This window comes from Cherax quadricarinatus, chromosome 55 (assembly GCF_038502225.1).
Source record: "Cherax quadricarinatus isolate ZL_2023a chromosome 55, ASM3850222v1, whole genome shotgun sequence".
NCBI lineage: Eukaryota > Metazoa > Arthropoda > Malacostraca > Decapoda > Parastacidae > Cherax > Cherax quadricarinatus.
This window is the reverse complement of record NC_091346.1, coordinates 24455708-24476684: the sequence shown is the minus strand read 5'-3', so window position 1 is coordinate 24476684 and position 20977 is coordinate 24455708. Positions and strand designations below refer to the sequence as shown.

General features: G+C 39.2%; 1 protein-coding gene across 1 annotated transcript in view; it reads right to left on the bottom strand.

The window, feature by feature from the left end:
• The window catches only part of Mcm10 (minichromosome maintenance 10 homolog), a 66523-nt gene that overhangs the window by 27684 nt on the left and 17862 nt on the right, over positions 1–20977 (bottom strand). Inside the window, exons 5-8 of the mRNA XM_070096972.1 lie at positions 13972–14225; positions 8542–8719; positions 8168–8391; positions 2757–2919 (exon numbers count right to left, since the gene is read on the bottom strand). Of these exons, the coding sequence (XP_069953073.1) occupies positions 2757–2919; positions 8168–8391; positions 8542–8719; positions 13972–14225 (819 nt within the window). The remainder of the gene's footprint in view (positions 1–2756; positions 2920–8167; positions 8392–8541; positions 8720–13971; positions 14226–20977) is intronic.

Sequence of the window (20977 nt, the reverse complement as noted above, 5' to 3'; positions counted from 1 at the left end):
AGTGTACTATATGTGTATTTTACTTTTATATTGTTTTTTAATGCCTAGTTCTATTGCTAACTTAATACATGTTAGTGTAAACTTGTTATCTAGCATTTATATTTATTAATAAGTGGGGAAAAAAAAAAAGTTCCACTTTACGGCAGTAGCCTGGAACCTAACCTGTCATATAAGTGGGGTCCTACTGTACCTGGGGCAATGCTTTTATTTTAAGCATTTCTATCCCTTACTAGGTTTTTAAAACAGCCACTCATAAAACAAAGAAGTACACAATATAAAAACTTAATAAAACTGGATTTATTTTAGTGTACGTAGTGAGAGTGCTGCAGTATGATTCCAACATATAAATTACAGTACTACTGTACTGATATTATGAAATAATATGTACAGAATATTTTGAGGAACTTTTAAATGTTGAGGAAGAAAGGGAGGCGGTAATTTCATGCACTGGCCAGGGAGGTATACCATCTTTTAGCAGTGAAGAAGAGCAGAATGTAAGTGTGGTGGAAGTACGTGAGGCATTACACAGAATGAAAGAGGGTAAAGCAGCTGGAACTGACGGGATCATGACAGAAATGTTAAAAGCAGGGGGGGATATAGTGTTGGAGTGGTTGGTACTTTTATTTAATAAATGTATGAAAGAGGGGAAGGTACCTAGGGATTGGCGGAGAGCATGTATAGTCCCTTTATATAAAGGGAAAGGGGACAAAAGAGATTGTAAAAATTATAGAGGAATAAGTTTACTGAGTATACCAGGAAAAGTATACGGTAGGGCTATAACTGAAAGAATTAGAGGTAAGACAGAATGTAGGATTGCAGATGAGCAGGGAGGCTTCAGAGTGGGTAGGGGATGTGTAGATCAAGTGTTTACATTGAAGCATATATGTGAACAGTATTTAGATAAAGGTAGGGAAGTTTTTATTGCATTTATGGATTTAGAAAAGGCATATGATAGAGTGGATAGAGGAGCAATGTGGCAGATGTTGCAAGTATATGGAATAGGTGGTAAGTTACTAAATGCTGTAAAGAGCTTTTATGAGGATAGTGAGGCTCAGGTTAGGGTGTGTAGAAGAGAGGGAGAATACTTCCCGGTAAAAGTAGGTCTTAGACAGGGATGTGTAATGTCACCATGGTTGTTTAATATATTTATAGATGGGGTTGTAAAAGAAGTAAATGCTAGGGTGTTCGGGAGAGGGGTGGGATTAAATTATGGGGAATCAAATTCAAAATGGGAATTGACACAGTTACTTTTTGCTGATGATACTGTGCTTATGGGAGATTCTAAAGAAAAATTGCAAAGGCTAGTGGATGAGTTTGAGAATGTGTGTAAAGGTAGAAAGTTGAAAGTGAACATAGAAAAGAGTAAGGTGATGAGGGTATCAAATGATTTAGATAAAGAAAAATTGGATATCAAATTGGGGAGGAGTATGGAAGAAGTGAATGTTTTCAGATACTTGGGAGTTGACGTGTCGGTGGATGGATTTATGAAGGATGAGGTTAATCATAGAATTGATGAGGGAAAAAAGGTGAGTGGTGCGTTGAGGTATATGTGGAGTCAAAAAACGTTATCTATGGAGGCAAAGAACGGAATGTATGAAAGTATAGTAGTACCAACACTCTTATATGGATGTGAAGCTTGGGTGGTAAATGCAGCAGCGAGGAGACGGTTGGAGGCAGTGGAGATGTCCTGTCTAAGGGCAATGTATGGTGTAAATATTATGCAGAAAATTCGGAGTGTGGAAATTAGGAGAAGGTGTGGAGTTAATAAAAGTATTAGTCAGAGGGCAGAAGAGGGATTGTTGATGTGGTTTGGTCATTTAGAGAGAATTTATCAAAGTAGAATGACATGGAAAGCATATAAATCTATAGGGAAAGGAAGGAGGGGTAGGGGTCGTCCTCGAAAGGGTTGGAAAGAGGGGGTAAAGGAGGTTTTGTGGGCGAGGGGCTTGGACTTCCAGCAAGCGTGCATGAGCGTGTTAGATAGGAGTGAATGGAGACAAATGATACTTGGGACCTGACGATCTGTTGGAGTGTGAGCAGGGTAATATTTAGTGAAGGGATTCAGGGAAACCGGTTATTTTCATATAGTCGGACTTGAGTCCTGGAAATGGGAAGTACAATGCCTGCACTTTAAAGGAGGGGTTTGGGATATTGGCAGTTTGGAGGGATATGTTGTGTATCTTTATACGTATATGCTTCTAAACTGTTGTATTCTGAGCACCTCTGCAAAAGCAGTGATAATGTGTGAGTGTGGTGAAAGTGTTGAATGATGATGAAAGTATTTTCTTTTTGGGGATTTTCTTTCTTTTTTGGGTCACCCTGCCTCGGTGGGAGACGGCCGACTTGTTGAAAAAAAAAAAAAAATGTACAGTTCAGTACTATTGTACTGTACTGAACATATTACAGTGGAACCTCAAATATCTAACTTTCTTCAGTCCAGAAGGCTGTTCGAGTGCCTTTACCGAATGAATTTATTCCCATCAGGAATAATGTAAATTAGATTAGTCCATTTCAGACCCTCAAAAATACACTTATAAAAGCACTTACAAAAATACACTTACATAATTGCTTGTGTTGGGAGCAGTTCGATTTTTGAGGTTCCACTGTATTTCATAATATTTGCCCTTGCAATTTGCACAGCTACTTTCAAAAGATGCATGCAATATTTGCCTATTGTAAACCACTATGCCAAATGGGCAAAGATACACAGAAAATTAAGAAAACATTTGACAGCATGTTCATTACATATTACTTACTTGTCTTTTCCGTGACTGGATTTGCTGACTAGTCATATTGAGCAAATCCTTAGCAGTGACACTGCGAATTTCTCCAGACTTTGTCTTTTTCTGCACATCTTCCTTGACCATGAAGCGTAAAAGATTACGTGCTCCGGGGGTAGGAGCCAGAAGTCTTTCACTACTGCATTGTTAGAAAAAATATGAAACAGCCTCAAAAAATCAGTCTTCTACTAAGCATTGGTTATTGGTGAATTTTTTATTAATTTCCAGTATTCCTGACTAACTACTATTAATACAGTAAAATTAAGTTGTTAACGAACCTATAATTATGATTTGAAACAACCTTCTGAGCAACATATAATCACTAAACGAAGACCCAAAGATTTGGGCTGAATTCAACTAATAATAATAATACAGTGGACCCCCGAGTTTTGTGATTAATCCATTCCAGAATATGCTGAAGGACGAAATTGATGAATGGCGAAACCATTTTCCCCATAAGAAATAAAGGAAATAAAACTAATCTACTCCAGACACCCAAAAAATATTAAAAAAAAAAAAAAAAAATTCAAATTAAATAAAGATTTACACACAGAAAACAATGAGAAATCAAGTACGTACATACATATATAAAATAATGATAACATTACACTTACCTTTACTGAAGACTTCTGGGTGGATGGAAGACGAGAGGGGAGAGGATGACGGTGCACTATTGTTTGGAAGGGGAATCCCCATCCATAAAGACTTCAGGTACCAAGTCCTTATCTGGGGTTACTTCCCTTTGTTTTTTAATGCCACTGGAAACAACTTGAGTCACTGGACCCCTGTTGCACAAAATATCTGTCCAGAGAGCTCTGTTTCTGGCGTTTCTTTAAAATTTCCCTAAAATGGAACACAACATTGTCATTGTACACGTTGCCAACACGGCCTGCAACAGCTTTGCCAGGGTGAAGTTCATCCATAAATGTTTGCACTTCAGTCCACTTTACACAAATGTCCTTCCTCCTCCTGTGAAGCAATTTCCTGAGCTGCGGTCTGTTGTTTTTGCAGATGAAGGTCTTGCAGCTCTGTAGTGGTTAGCTCTTCATTGTGGTCCTCCACCAACTCTTCCACATCCTCCAAACTCACATCCAATCCCATGGAATTCCCCAGTAACACAATACCTGGAGTTTACCTGGAGAGAGTTCCGGGGGTCAACGCCCCCGCGGCCCAGTCTGTGACCAGGCCTCATGGTGGATCAGAGCCTGATCAACCAGGCCGTTATTGCTGGCTGCACGCAATCCAACGTACGAGCCACAGCCCGGCTGGTAAGGTACCGACTTTAGGTGCTTGTCCAGTGCCTGCTTAAAGACAGCCAGGGGTGTATTGGTAATCCCCCTTATGTATGCTGGGAGGCAGTTGAACAGTGTTGGGCCCCTGACACTTATTGTATTGTCTCTTAACGTGCTAGTGACACCCCTGCTTTTCATTGGGGGGATGTTGCATCGTCTGCCGAGTCTTTTGCTTTTGTTGTGAGTGATTTTCATGTGAAAGTTCGGTACTAGTCCCTCTAGGATTTTCCAGGTGTATATAATCATGTATCTCTCCCACCTGCGTTCCAGGAAGTACAGGTTCAGGAACTTCAAGCGCTCCCAGTAATTGAGGTGTTTTATCTCCGTTGTGCGTGCCGTGAAGGTTCTCTGTACTCTTGGTGACACTGTTTTTCTTGAACACTCTGAGGTTTTCAAAGTGATAGACCAGTAAAGGCTTCACTTTGCAATCCTCACTAGCATTACTATAAAACATGAGTTAGCCTGTCTTTCATAGGCTTGTGTCCTGGGAGTGCCATTTCCTCCTGTGTGATGTAGGTCCTCTTTGGCATTTTCTTCCAAAACGGGCCTGTTTCGTCACAAGTGAACACTTGTTGGGGTTTGAATTTTTCAGTGTCTACGTACCCCTTAAACTCCTGTACAAACTTCTCAGTCGCCCGTTTGTCTGAACTGGCACCCTCACCATGCTTTACCACACTGTATGCCACTACACTTCTTAAATCTCTCAAACCAGCCTTTGCTGGCCTTAAAATCACAAACATCACCACTCATTGCAGGCATTTTCTTTACGAAGTCGTCATGCAACTGCCTTGCCTTTTCACATATTATTGACTGCATAATACTATCTCCTGCTAACTGTTTTTGGGTAATCCACACCAACAATAACCTTTCCACTTCTTCGAGGGTTTGCGATCTCTTTTTTGTCAGCATATCTACCCGGGTGAGAATTCGTATGAAATTAAAGAAGGTTTTGAAAAGTTCAGCTAACCACAGGCCTGTACCAGTTGTGAATCCATTGTGCCTGGCAAGATTGAAATGTGTGCAGTGATTTGAACACAAACCTTTGTAGATGAAAATCGCACAGGCACGGCTGGCTTTGTGGCTTACTAAGTGCTCTTCCAATGACAATGTTAGCCCATTTAGACAAATCGCCAAAGGCAGGAGAGTACGAGCTCTATGAACAGATTTGTTGTGAGATCAGTAGTGGCTCCTCAGCTAGTCCTAGTGGCATTAAAAAAGAAGAAGAAATACTTGGAAAGGACTTACTATAATTCGTAATGGAAGGATTCCCCTTCTAAACAGTAAAGAAGATAATGCTCTCCTCTCTGTCAGCCTCAATAATAAGATCTTCAATAAAAGTAAGTGTCATTTAATTGTATATTGCTTCCAGTTTGTGTGTATTAAAATTAACATTTCATGTAGTAAAAATTTTCATACTTTTAAGTCTTGCGGATTAATTTGATTTCCATTAACCTTTCTTATAGGAAAAATTCATTGCCTCGCGATTATTTAACGCGATGAGCCCTCTTACCACGAATTAAAATCGTTAACCGAGGAGTCCACTGTATTATGGTTTAAATCATCCTGATCAACTAATCAAACTTATGTTTCAAATTTGGTCAAATCAGAAACCAAGCAGCAGTTGCTGATGATTGTACCTTCTCCTCGCCCAATGGCGAACATTCATTCCTAGATGCGTCATTGTCGCTTAAATTGTCGAAAGCGTGAGTCTCGTTTTCAGCATTTACGAAGTATATTAAAAATGTAGATCTTTTTTTGCATTTGAAAGCGTGTAAAGAAACATTGATCTACATTTTTTGATTATATTTGAAAATGGGCAAAAGCATTGGATCTACTTTTGGAGCCTCGCATGTAGACATAATTTGTTTGGACAGGTTTAGGGTTAGTAGTTAGTCGCTAGTGAGGCATGCTTATGTGTGGTGAGTTTATCATTACATGATGTTGTTTAATGTCACCTTTGCACCATTTACTCTTATTTCTAATTTTATTTTAAATGTTTACCTGATGTTATACTGCTTATTGAAATGAGAATGAGGAAATCAAGCTCTAATATACATTATTTAGAGGTATGAATGCTGGTCAGGCTGCATCGATGGCCCAAGGCGTTGTTAGCGAGTCGTTGCTAAGTGAGGAGAAGGCTATTAGGGAAAAATGAAGTACAGTAAGACAATTACAAATAAAATATTTACAAATTATGATAAACTGTTTTGAACAACAATTATTAGTATTTAAGCTTGTATGAAATTGTGAAGGGTTTATAAAGAAGTATGGCCGGGCAGATAGGGATGTGGCAATGCAGTGGGGCCTCTGCTTGTAAGTGCATCCATGTGAGTTTTAAGATATGATTAGCTCTTTCGGTCAATTTGTTTCCCATAGGGCAAAATTTCATTGAATCACGAGCAGGCATCAAGGAGGTTTTGTATTCTCGTTTTATTTGGTCTTATGTGATAGAATGGAAGATATACTACAAAAATAAATATGATTTTAATTGGTTTCACGATGAAAAGTACCTTGAAATTGAGCTCAAAATAGCAGAAATGTTCGATTCTTTGGCGACGTCAGTGGTAGACATCATGAGGTAGCAGTGGCAGATAACATGAAACAGCAGTGGCAGATAACATGAAACAGCAGTGGCAGATAACATGAAACAGCAGTGGCAGACAACATGAAGCAACAGTGGCAGACATCATGAAGTAGCAGTGGCAGACATCATGAGGTAGCAGCAGTGGCAGACATCATGAGGTAGCAGTGGCACATCATGAGGTAGCAGTGGCAGACATGAAGCAGCAGTGGCAGACAGCATGAAGCAACAGTGGAAGACATCATGAGGTAGCAGTGGCAGACAACATGAAGCAGCAGTGGCAGACATCATGAGGTAGCAGTGGCAGACAGCATGAGGTAGCAGTGGCAGACATCATGAGGTAGCAGTGGCAGACAACATGAAGCAGCAGTGGAACATCATGAGGTAGCAGTGGCAGACATCATGAGGTAGCAGTGGCAGACAACATGAAGCAGCAGTGACAGACAACATGAAGCAGCAGTGACAGACAATATAAGGTAGCAGTGACAGACAACATGAAGCAGCAGTGACAGACAACATGAAGAAGCAGTGACAGTCAACATGAAGTAGCTGTGGCAGACAACATGAAGCAGCAGTGGCAGACAACATGAAGCAGCAGTGGCAGACATCATGAGGTAGCAGTGGCAGACATGAAGCAACAGTGGCAGACAACATGAGGTAGTAGTGGCAGACAATATGAAGCAGCAGTGACAGACAACATGAAGCAGCAGTGACAGACAACATGAAGCAGCAGTGACAGACAACATGAGGTAGCAATGACAGACAACATGAAGCTGTGGCAGACAACATGAAGCAGCAGTGGCAGACAACATGAAGCAGCAGTGACACAACATGAAGCAGCAGTGACAGACAGCATGAGGTAGCAGTGGCAGACAACATAAAGCAGCAGTGACAGACAACATGAAGAAGCTGTGGCAGACAGTGGCAGACAACATGAAGCAGCAGTGGCAGACATCATGAGGTAGCAGTGGCAGACATGAAGCAGCAGTGGCAAAGTGTAGCAATTTAGTGAAGAATTAAGAGTGTGGCACTTATAAGTCACTCTGATTTTTTGGGTTAACCTAGGTTCTCTACACATGTAGTCAGGAGCAGGAATGGCCGCTGTGGTGGCCCTATAAACCCCAACAACAATGGCTGCTGTCACCACCACTAGCCACATACCTAATGACATGTATTTTATTCATTCTAGTGTATACATCATGTTTCTATGTTATTAATATTGTTTATTATGTTATATTACACAAATTGTGATAGATACATAAGCTGTAGAGTTGATATAGAGAAATTACTAAAGTATTTTCTCGTGCCTGGAATTCCACTGGAACGAATTAATTCCATTTCAATTAATTTAAATGAGGAAAATTGACTCTGCAAACGAGCAAATCCAGTTGCGAGCAAGGTCATGGAATGGATTAAACTCGTAAGTAGAGGTTCCACTGTATCTTTGTTTGCTGTATTATGATAAAACTGAACAATGTAGATACATATATGGAATATACAATACACGTACTTACAAATTATCATTTGTTTGAGCTACTTGTCTAATTGCTTTAATTTCACCATCACTCATGTGTTTTAAAATAAAGGAATTCTGTTTGTCTTCTGTCTTCAACTGTTCTGTCTTTACTTTAAGCTTGAGGGAAGCTAAAGTTGTGAGATCCTTTGCTTTATTGGCTCTAGCTTGCTTAGGGGCACATCCAGGTGCTGGTGATGTGTACAGCTGCCCACCATAAAATACCTACAAGAAGAAAACAAATACTGCATTAACTATTCCTTAATAGCTAGGAGTGTATGTAGTATTTAAATTTGGGTTGGTTAAAAATTCCAACCAGTTAAATTGTTTAAATTTTTTATATTACTGGAAATAAATGCTTATAGAATAAACCACCTGATCTTTCCCAAGTACTTTCTCTTGTAATCTCCGCCGAGGGTCCACTCTGGTGAACGATGACTGGATATCTGCACGCTTGGCCGAAGTCTTCTGATACTCTCGTTGGATGTGGTATATACAGAATTCACATGAAGATTTGTTCACGAAATACTTGCACTGTGAATTTTGTTTTGTTCTGAAGAGTGACATCATGGTAAAATTAATTTAGATTATAGTAATATTATCAGAGTAACAGTACAGCTATTTAATACACATTGTTTCTTCTACTTCCCTTGCTTCTAGTGGAACCTTCTTCCTATTTTATCAACTCTTCCCTTCAAGGATACCAACAGTCATTTCAACACTTTCATATGCTGTACAGTCCTTCACTTATTTGAATTCACTCTCATTCATCATCACTGCATATGTCTAAATCTTTGAAAAAATCTTTCCTAGTCCCTTTCTTGGATTGAACCTGAATGACTGCCTCTCATTTCCCCAGGTACTGCATGATCCCTATAGGTTTAACACATTTCCCACCTGAATGTAATAATAATACATTTCTTAGTTTTCATCATTCCAAATTTTTGTGTATAGCCTACAATATTCATTTTTACATATTACCATAATGCAATTCTTAAGAAGTTGATTTCAACCAGCATTTTAGATTTATGTTTAAAGTTCATTATTCACTAATATAGGTCAAAGTCATGATTATGATGTTCTCACCCACCTGGACAAAATTAGATGTCTTTATTATAAGAGGTTTACCGAGTATACCAGGTAAGGTATATGGCAGGGTTATTACTGAAAGAATCAGAGGTAAGACAGAGAGCAGGACTGCAGATGAAAAAGGAGGCTTTAGAATGGGTAGGGGATGTGTAGATCAAGTGTTTACATTGAAGCATATAAGTGAACAATATTTAAAAAAAGATAGGGAAGTTTTCAATGCATTTATGGATTTATAAAAGGTTTATGACAGGGTAGATAAGGGAGCAATGTGGCAGATGTTGCAAGTTTATGGAGTAGGTAAAGAGTTTTTATGAGGATAGGGCCTTGTAGCGTAACGGATAATGCGTCTGATTCCGAATTGGAAGAACCCAGGTTCATCTTTTAAGACAGTGATTATGTATGAGTGAGGTGAAAGTGTTGAATGATAATGAAAGTATTTTCTTTTTGGGGATTTTCTTTCTTTTTAGGTCACCCTGCCTTGGTGGGAGATGGCTGACTTGTTGAGAAGAAGAAGAAGAAAAAAAAAAGTAGGCCTTAGACAGGGATGTGAAATGTCACCATATTTATTTAACATATTTATAGATGGAGTTGTAAAAGAAGTAAATGCTAGGACGTTGGGGAGAGTGGTGGGATTAAATTATGAGGAATCAAATACAAAATGGGCATTGACACAGTTACTTTTTGCTAATATACTATGCTTTTGGGAAGATTCTAAAGAGAAGTTGCAAAGGTTAGTGGATGAGTTTGGGAATGTGTGTAAAGAAAGAAAGCTGAAAGTGAACATAGATAACAGTAAGGTGATGAGGGTATCAAACGAGTTAGGTGAAGAAAAATTGGATATCACATTGGAGGGAGAAAGTATGGAAGAAGTGAATGTGTTTAGATATTGGGGAGTATATTTGTCAACAGATGGGTTTATGAAGGATGAAGTTAACCACAGAATTGATGAAGGAAAAAAAGTGAGTGGTGCACTGAAAAATCGTTATCCATGGAGGCAAAGAAGGGAATGTATGAGAGTACAATGGTACCAACACTCTTATATGGGTGTGAAGCATGGTTTGCAACTGCTGCAGTGAGAAAGAGGCTGAAGGCAGTGGAGATGTTGTGTCTAAGGGCAATATGTGGTGTAAATATTATGCAGACAATTTGTAGTGTGGAAATTAGATGGTGTGGAGTAACTAAAAGTATTATTCAGAGGGATGAAGGGGGGTTATTGAGGTAGTTTGGTCCTTTAGAGAGGACGGAGGAAAACAGGTTGATTTGGAGAGTGTATAAATCTGAAGTGAAGGGTTAGGAGGGGTAGGGGTCATCATAGGAAAGGATAGAGGAAGGGGGTATAAAAGGTTTTATGTGATAGGGGCCTGGACATGCAGCAAGCACGTGTGAGCATGTTAGATAGGAGTGAATGAAGACGAATGGTTTTTGGGACCTGATGAGCTAAGGGATTCAGAAAAACTGGTTAGCCAGACTCGAGTCCTGGAGGTAGGAAGCACAATCCCTGCACTTTAAAGGAGGAGTTTGGGATATTGGCTGTTTGGAGTGACATCTAAACTATCATATCTGGGCCTCCCTGCAAAGATAGTGATTTTGTATGAATGATGGCAAGTGTTGAATGATAGTGAAAGTGTTTCTTTCTTTTTTGTATCATCCTACCTCGGTGGGAGACGGCCAACGTGTCGAGGAAAAAAAAAAGTCCTGTGGATTTTGTTCTATGCCCATGGACCAGTACGTCTCCTACAATGATTCCCTGTTCTCTTGCACTTATGGACCACCACTATTACTTCACTTTCTACTATTACTTCTACCACTAGTACACCATTATTACAACTACTATTATTAGTATTGTTTCCTTCTTCCACACCCTCCTTTCTCCTATCCTCTGTTCTGGCCTTCTCTGCTTTTTTTCCTCACTCAACTGTGACTTGACTATGGTCCAGGACAGACCAAAACATTGTCATAAGTTTCATAAATGCAGGTTATTCATAAACAGTCCTGTCTTCATATGCATAGCAGCCTTCTTCCCTGTTATAATTAAAAAAGTAAATCCCTACATTTTTCTCCCTATATTACTTTATGTTTGAGTTGTACATATTTAAAACACTTGCATTTGCTAACTTTTTTCAATACTATACCATACTTTTATTACTGTATATGTTTTATGTGAGCACCTCTGCAAAGACAGTGATTATGTATTAGTGATGGTGAAAGTGTTGAATGATGACGAAAGTTTTTCCTTTCTCTTTGGGTTTTTCTTTCTTTTGGGTCACCCTGTCTTGGTGGGAAACAGCTAATGTGTTAAAAATTTTTTTTTTTATTAACCTTTTATTTATAGAACAAATGGATTTGTCAGTTAAAAATAGGAGAGGAGAGTTATTAAATGGAGAGTTAGAGGTATTGGGAAGATGGAGGGAATATTTCGAGGAATTGTTAAATGTTGATGAAGATAGGGAAGCTGTGATTTCGTGTATAGGGCAAGGAGGAATAACATCTTGTAGGAGTGAGGAAGAGCCAGTTGTGAGTGTGGGGGAAGTTCGTGAGGTAGTAGGTAAAATGAAAGGGGGTAAGGCAGCCGGGATTGATGGGATAAAGATAGAAATGTTAAAAGCAGGTGGGGATATAGTTTTGGAGTGGTTGGTGCAATTATTTAATAAATGTATGGAAGAAGGTAAGGTACCTAGGGATTGGCAGAGAGCATGCATAGTTCCTTTCTATAAAGGCAAAGGGGACAAAAGAGAGTGCAAAAATTATAGGGGGATAAGTTTGCTGAGTATACCTGGTAAAGTGTATGGTAGAGTTATTATTGAAAGAATTAAGAGTAGGACGGAGAATAGGATAGCAGATGAACAAGGAGGTTTTAGGAAAGGTAGGGGTGTGTGGACCAGGTGTTTACAGTGAAACACATAAGTGAACAGTATTTAGATAAGGCTAAAGAGGTCTTTGTGGCATTTGTGGATTTGGAAAAGGCGTATGACAGGGTGGATAGGGGGGAAATGTGGCAGATGTTGCAGGTGTATGGTGTAGGAGGTAGGTTACTGAAAGCAGTGAAGAGTTTTTACGAGGATAGTGAGGCTCAAGTTAGAGTATGTAGGAAAGAGGGAAATTATTTCCCAGTAAAAGTAGGCCTTAGACAAGGATGTGTGATGTCACCGTGGTTGTTTAATATATTTATAGATGGGGTTGTAAGAGAAGTAAATGCGAGGGTCTTGGCAAGAGGCGTGGAGTTAAAAGATAAAGAATCACACACAGTGGGAGTTCTCACAGTTGCTCTTTGCTGATGACACTGTGCTCTTGGGAGATTCTGAAGAGAAGTTGCAGAGATTGGTGGATGAATTTGGTAGGGTATGCAAAAGAAGAAAATTAAAAGTGAATACAGGAAAGAGTAAGGTTATGAGGATAACAAAAAGATTAGATGATGAAAGATTGGATATCAGATTGGAGGGAGAGAGTATGGAGGAGGTGAATGTATTCAATATTTGGGAGTGGACGTGTCAGCGGATGGGTCTATGAAAGATGAGGTGAATCATAGAATTGATGAGGGGAAAAGGGTGAGTGGTGCACTTAGGAGTCTGTGGAGACAAATAACTTTGTATAGTTTTACCAACGCTCTTATATGGGTGTGAAGCATGGGTGATGAATGTTGCAGCGAGGAGAAGGCTGGAGGCAGTGGAGATGTCGTGTCTGAGGGCAATGTGTGGTGTGAATGTAATGCAGAGAATTCGTAGTTTGGAAGTTAGGAGGAGGTGCGGGATTACCAAAACTGTTGTCCAGAGGGCTGAGGAAGGGTTGTTGAGGTGGTTCGGACATGTAGAGAGAATGGAGCGAAACAGAATGACTTCAAGAGTGTATCAGTCTGTAGTGGAAGGAAGGCGGGGTAGGGGTCGGCCTAGGAAAGGTTGGAGGGAGGGGGTAAAGGAGGTTTTGTGTGCGAGGGGCTTGGACTTCCAGCAGGCATGCGTGAGCGTGTTTGATAGGAGGTAATGGAGACAAATGGTTTTTAATACTTGACGTGCTGTTGGAGTGTGAGCAAAGTAACATTTATGAAGGGGTTTAGGGAAACCGGCAGGCCGGACTTGAGTCCTGGAGATGGGAAGTACAGTGCCTGCACTCTGAAGGAGGGGTGTTAATGTTGCAGTTTAAAAACTGAGGTGTAAAGCACCCTTCTGGCAAGACAGTGATGGAGTGAATGATAGTGGAAGATTTTCTTTTCTGGGCCACCCTGCCCTGGTGGGAATCGGCCAGTGTGATAATAAAAAAAAAATTATTTATCTAGTATTTAAACATGATTGCAAACATGAAATGCAAGTGAAAACCTACAATTGGCCAGGGGCTGAACCAGCCACATTAAAAGTTGTTTCATAGATAGCAATGATGCAGATATGCAACCATCCTGTTATGAGTATGAGAAATGAAAATCTGTTAAATGGTTTGTACTCTGGGAGGACTGCTGGCCATTTCTGTCTGTCTCATGAATATGTAAAATGAACAATAAAGCTTACAAATTTTCTACTTGCATACTGTATACACTTGTTCCTGTTTCTTAATAGTTCTTAGAACTATAATAATTGCTTTTCAGCTTTAAAGGCCTTGTCTAAGACTTTGATGTGGATGAGAAGATTCCTAGAACCACTGACAGATACACCGAATAAGAAAATCATGATGGCAGTATACCAACAGTTTGATGTTCTTTGCACTCTCATTTGGAGCATTCCTACACACCTTCCTTTGCACCATCCAAGATCCTTAGAGCTTCCCATCACCATGACTTTCTGGTGGTCAAATATGGACAATGTAAGAAGATCTGTAGTCTTGTCACTTTGCCTGAAACAAAAAATTACATGTCTAAAATTTAAATAGGTAATAATATATAATCTTGGGGTGAGGAAGACGGGTAAATAGGAATCATAGTCAGTCAAGAAAGCCTTAAATCTAGGCTTCACATTTGAATAGAAATTTGCAATATTCCAATGTAGCTGATTTTATAAATATTATACATAATTTAGGGAAAGGCCGTGACATAAATGTAACTTACTCTTGAGAGCCATTACACTTACTACAAACCATAAATAATAATTAATCAAAATACATGGTAGTAGGTTGGTAGACAGCAGCCGCCCAGGGAGGTGCTACCGTCCTGCCAAGTGAGTGTAAAACGAAAGCCTGTAATTGTTTTACATGATGGTAGGATTGCTGGTGTCTTTTGTCTGTCTCATAAATATGCAAGATTACAGGCATGTCTTGCTACTTCTACTTACACTTAGGTCACACTACACATACATGTACATGTTTATTTATACACACTCATCTGAGTTTTCTTTGATTTTATCTTAATAGTTCTTGGTCTTATTACTTCTCCTTTTATATCCATGGGGAAGTGGAATAAGAATCTTTCCTCCGTAAGCCATGCGTGTTGTAAAGGTCAACTAAAATGCCGGGAACAATGGGCTAGTAACCCCTTTTCCTGTAAAGATTACTAAAAAGAATAAGAAGAAGAAAATTGTCAAAGTGGGAAGTCTGAATGTGCGTGGATGTTGTGCAAATGATAAGAAAGAGATGATTGTGGATGTTATGAATGAGAAGAAACTGGATGTCCTGGCTTTAAGTGAAACAAAGCTGAAGGGGGTGGGAGAGTTTCAATGGAGAGGAATAAATGGGATTAGGTCAGGGGTTTCAAATAGAGTTAGAGCTAAAGAAGGAGTAGCAATAATGTTGAAGGATAAGCTATGGCAGGAAAAGAGGGACTACAAATGTATAAATTCAAGGATTATGTGGAGTAAAATAAAGATTGGATGTGAAAAGTGGGTTATAGTAAGCGTGTATGCACCTGGAGAAGAGAGAAGTGTAGAGGAGAGAGAGAGATTCTGGGAAATGTTGAGTGAATGCGTGGGGAGTCTTGAATCAAGTGTGAGAGTAATGGTGGTTGGGGATTTCAATGCTAAAGTGGGTAAAAATGTTATAGAGGGAGTAGTAGGTAAATTTGGGATGCCAGGGGTAAATGTAAATGGGGAGCCTTTAATTGAGCTATGTGTAGAAAGAGATTTGGTAATAAGTAATACATATTTTATGAAAAAGAGGATAAATAAATATACAAGGTATGATGTAGCACGTAATGAAAGTAGTTTGTTAGATTATGTATTGGTGGATAAAAGGTTGATGGGTAGGCTCCAGGATGTACATGTTTATAGAGGGGCAACTGATATATCGGATCATTATTTAGTTGTAGCTACAGTTAGAGTAAGAGGTAGATGGGAAAAGAGGAAGGTGGCAACAACAAGTAAGAGGGAGGTGAAAGTGTATAAACTAAGGGAGGAGGAAGTTTGGGCGAGATATAAGCGACTATTGGCAGAAAGGTGGGCTAGTGCAAAGATGAGTAGTGGGGGGGTTGAAGAGGGTTGGAATAGTTTTAAAAATGCAGTATTAGAATGTGGGGCAGAAGTTTGTGGTTATAGGAGGGTGGGGGCAGGAGGAAAGAGGAGTGATTGGTGGAATGATGAAGTAAAGGGTGTGATAAAAGAGAAAAAGGTAGCTTACGAGAGGTTTTTACAAAGCAGAAGTGTTATAAGAAGAGCAGAGTATATGGAGAGTAAAAGAAAGGTGAAGAGAGTGGTGAGAGAGTGCAAAAGGAGAGCAGACGAAAGAGTGGGAGAGGCACTGTCAAGAAATTTTAATGAAAATAAGAAAAAATTTTGGAATGAGTTAAACAAGTTAAGAAAGCCTAGGGAAAGTATGGATTTGTCAGTTAAAAACAGAGTAGGGGAGTTAGTAGATGGGGAGAGGGAGGTATTAGGTAGATGGCGAGAATATTTTGAGGAACTTTTAAATATTGAGGAAGAAAGGGAGGCGGTAATTTCATGCACTGGCCAGGGAGGTATACCATCTTTTAGGAGTGAAGAAGAGCAGAATGTAAGTGTGGTGGAGGTACGTGAGGCATTACACAGAATGAAAGGGGGTAAAGCAGCTGGAACTGATGGGATCATGACAGAAATGTTAAAAGCAGGGGGGGATATAGTGTTGGAGTGGTTGGTACTTTTGTTTAATAAATGTATGAAAGAGGGGAAGGTACCTAGGGATTGGCGGAGAGCATGTATAGTCCCTTTATATAAAGGGAAAGGGGACAAAAGAGATTGTAAAAATTATAGAGGATTAAGTTTACTGAGTATACGTACCAGGAAAAGTATACGGTAGGGTTATAACTGAAAGAATTAGAGGTAAGACAGAATGTAAGATTGCGGATGAGCAGGGAGGCTTCAGAGTGGGTAGGGGATGTGTAGATCAAGTGTTTACATTGAAGCATATATGTGAACAGTATTTAGATAAAGGTAGGGAAGTTTTTATTGCATTTATGGATTTAGAAAAGGCATATGATAGAGTGGATAGAGGAGCAATGTGGCAGATGTTACAAGTATATGGAATAGGTGGTAAGTTACTAAATGCTGTAAAGAGCTTTTATGAGGATAGTGAGGCTCAGGTTAGGGTGTGTAGAAGAGAGGGAGAATACTTCCCGGTAAAAGTAGGTCTTAGACAGGGATGTGTAATGTCACCATGGTTGTTTAATATATTTATAGATGGGGTTGTAAAAGAATTAAATGCTAGGGTGTTTGGGAGAGGAGGAAGGAGAGTGGGGCCGTCCTCAAGAAAGGGTTAGAAAAGGGTAAAAGGAGTTTGTAGGCTAGAGGCTTGAATTCCAGACAGCTTGCACATAGGCGATATTAGATAGGAGTGAATGGGCGAATAATACTTTGGACCTGTAAATCATTGGGTACGACAGGTAGCTCTTTTAGTAGAAGGATTCAAGGGGAAACAGTTATATTTCATATAGTGGACTTCATTCTGAAATCGAGTACAATGCCTGCACTTTAAAGGAGGATTTGGGATATTGGCAGTTTGAAGGATATATTGTGTATCTTTGCTCGTATATGCTTCCTAAGCTCTGTTGTATTCTACAGCAAACACCTCTGCAAAAGCAGTGATAATGTGAGTGGTAGAAGTGTTAGTGGTAGTAGAAATATTTTCTTTTTATAACAGTTACTTCTTTTTGGTCACCTGCATAAATTTGAGCATATTATTGAAAGCAGGCATGGAACAGATGTGGCGCAGTAGTTAGATGTGCTAATAGAGAAATTCAGATATTTTCTTGAATAACATCATTCTTTCGTATAATCATACCATTATCTTTGTATATATATATTTCATCTTAGTCGTGCTTCCGTCAAGCGGGAAAGCTAGTAGTCCAACGAAATAGGTCTGTGTGGTCGGTATGCTGCAAAATCCTGCAGCGCTGTTGTGCCAATGGAAAAAAAAACTGATCGTTTTTGGAATAAAAACGCCACGACTTTGAGGTGTATTTCCGTATAATATTTATAGATTTTATAATGGCGTTTCATGATCGCCTGATAAAATGGAAAACGCTATTACAGAAAATAGAGATAGTTTCATTGGCGATGAAAGCGATCTTGAAACTGAGCTCAAGTATTGGAAATGTTAAATTTTACCCAGTATTCAAGAATAATCACACCACCACGTCAATACAAATCAATAGAGTTTAACATATTTGCTTTCACTGGTGCACTATTGTTTATGCCATTTTTAATGTGCGATAGTCTGCATAACAGTGATTTGTATTTTTTTGTATGAATAAAAAATCAAAATATGAAAACAATAAATATTATGAGAGGGACTTCAGTGCATGACTAATAGACAGAGCATATGTTATTTTAAGATTACCATGAATGTCTACCTTATTTACAATGGACCTATTTTTGTTGGCATCTTTTTTGGTTTGTGTGAGTGGCCAGGTATGATTTCTGACCTGCATGTTGGGTAGTCAGAGAATTAGTAAATGGGAGTTTCTTGTGCTCCAGTATTGAGATAAATGAGTTCTAAGACCATTCTTATGAGTTTGATCCAACTCTGGAACAACTCAGATTGGCTGAAAATAGGGCTCAAAGTCAGGGGAAATCACTTACGATATCTATATCGCCAAGACCTCTAACTAGGAGCATAATTCCATAGATTTTTTCGACCAAAATTTCAGACTTTTAATTATGTTAATGTCTGGGAAAGATTCTCTGTCATTTCAATAATTTTTTTTTAAAAAATTAGGCTTGACCTTAGAATGACAGTTTCAGAGGCTGAAACAGTCAAAGAGGTTAAAATTAGGTTACTTAGTAATGTACACTGGGTGCAGAGGCCCTACTTGCAGAAGGTTAGATTCTGGCTATTGCTGTAAGTGAAACAGTCTTTTTTTTTTTTAACTTTCAAAATGAATACAAAAGCCTGATAACGTGTGCTCTATCACATATTAAGTGAGCAATAGAACAGGTCTGAATATATGTAATACATTACTTACCTAAAATATTTCCAAATATAAACACAATGAGTAGTGACTATCTTGCACAGAGAGTCTGGATAAATAAAATGAGTATACCAATTGGACCTCGGTTTATCAGCTGTAATCCATTCAGATGAAGCTGATAACCAGAATGACACTTGGATTAATGCTTCTATAAGGGTGTGTTAAGTTAATCAATTCAGATAAAATATTCACAAAAAAATAGTTTTTTGAACGGTGTGTAAGTTTTATACAGCTGTTGAACTCAATGCTGGCTAGAGATAGAAGAGAGATTAGTGTTTGGAAGGGGAATCCCCTCCAAGACTTTAGGTAGCAAAGCCTTCTCTGGGGTTACTTCCCTTCTTTTGTCTATTCTTCCCTTGATATCATGACTTTGATCTGGTATCTCTGGGTGTTTTAAATTTAAAAATTGTTTTCTTATAGATGATAGAAATCTTTTCCCGATTATGTTTAAGCTAAGTGATGGAAACTGGCGATTATCTTGCAAAGTTAACAACGACCTCGCGATGTTACAAATCAGTTTTGCACTTGAGCCCTATTACTACTAATTCCATTGTTCAAATCAATATCTCCATAACTGTTTCTTTAGAACTCACCTACGTTAATACAGGCTGGCATTACGTTCAACTGCCCAGCCATGTAGTGTGCGTAATGAAATTTGCAATTTGTGAAACTACAAAAAATATAGCAATTTCAAAATGGAGTCAGTGAACAATGCTGAGTATTCTGCTCAAGCAACATTTCTTTGTTCATCAGTCACGTCTCCCGGAAACCCCTCAATCTCTCATGCTCTACCTTTGAATTATTCAAACAAAAAATACTTAGATTTGCTGTTGTGAACTCCTCATCATTGTGATAAATGTATAAATAATCCTTGATGCTTGACTGCATATCAGAATGCTTAACTTGGACATTATTAGATTGTGACATCCCATTTGCCGCACGAGAATGGCAAAAATCAAACATTTCCCTACTTTGGGCTCCATTTTCCCTAGTTCTTTTATAGAAAAACCAATCAAAGTCTGTCTCTGTTCTGTGTGTCCATTCTATCAAATGAGAACAAAGCAGAATAGAACCTATAAATACTGTAAAATAGATAATTATTATTTGATTAAAAAGAGCAGTGGGTTTTTTCTCATTATACCTCATATGGATTTTTTATATGAGTACTTTATTTTGACTATTCATGTGAGCCTACCAACCTCTCCAGCAATTTGGCCTCTGGTATATAAATATCTGCATCAATCCCAATTACCTTATGAGCATGCTATTTTGTTTTTATTGTCACATTGGTTCCTGAGGCGGGGTGGCCGAAAAAAGAAAAACTTTCCCACCATCATTCCTCCATCACTATCTTATGAAGAAGTACTTCACTGCAGTTTTTAGGCTGCAGCATTAACAACACCCTCCTTCAGAGTGCAGGCTGTATCCCGGGCTCGGAAGTCGGCCTGCCGGTTTCCTGAATCCAGCCTATAAATGTTGCTGCTCCTCCAGCATTGCGTCAAGTAGTAAGAAACCATTTGTCTCCATTCCTCCTGTCAAACAACTCCCCCTTACCTGGAAGTCCAAACCCTCTTTCAAACCCTCTTCACCCCTCCCTCCAACCGCCCTAGGCAAACCCTACCCCGCCTTCCTTCCTACAGACTGATACCTCTTGAAGTCATTCTGTTTCGCTCCATTCTCTACATGTCAAAACCTCAACAACCTCCATTGCTCTGGACAACAGTTTTACAGTAATCCCGCACCTCCTCCTAACTTCCAAACTCCCGAATTCTCTGCATTATATTACACACCACATTGCCCTCAGACTTGGCATCTCCCATGCTCACGTCCATGTAAAGGTTGATAACCACGACCGGCAGGGTTACTGGACCTGTCACAACAAATTTGTCATAGGAGTCTGTTTCTGGCATCTCTTTAAGATTTCCTGAGTGGGACAGGGTTTTATCACTGGACATGTTGAAATGGCTTCAGTTTTGGTCAGGGTGGTGTTCTCTGTGAACCTTGCTGCCTAGTCACATTGCCTCTTTAATCTGTCATTTACTGCTACAGTACATTTCATTTACTAACTTAACAAATACATATTTGTAGTGTAATGGGGCAAGAAGTTTTTTCTGTGATCAGTCAGTCTCACCAGCAGGCTATTAAAAAGAAAAAAAATCCAAAGAAGAAAAATCTTTCATCATCGTTCAGCACTTTCCTCCTCTTTTATAATCATAACACTGAAGTTACTCAGAGACACAACAGTCTGGGGCATGTGCCTGTAGAGATGCACACAACATGTCACCTCAAACTACTAATATCCCGAATCCACTCCTTGGAGGTGCAGGCATTGTACTTCATTTCCAGGACTCAGTCCGGCTATATACAAAT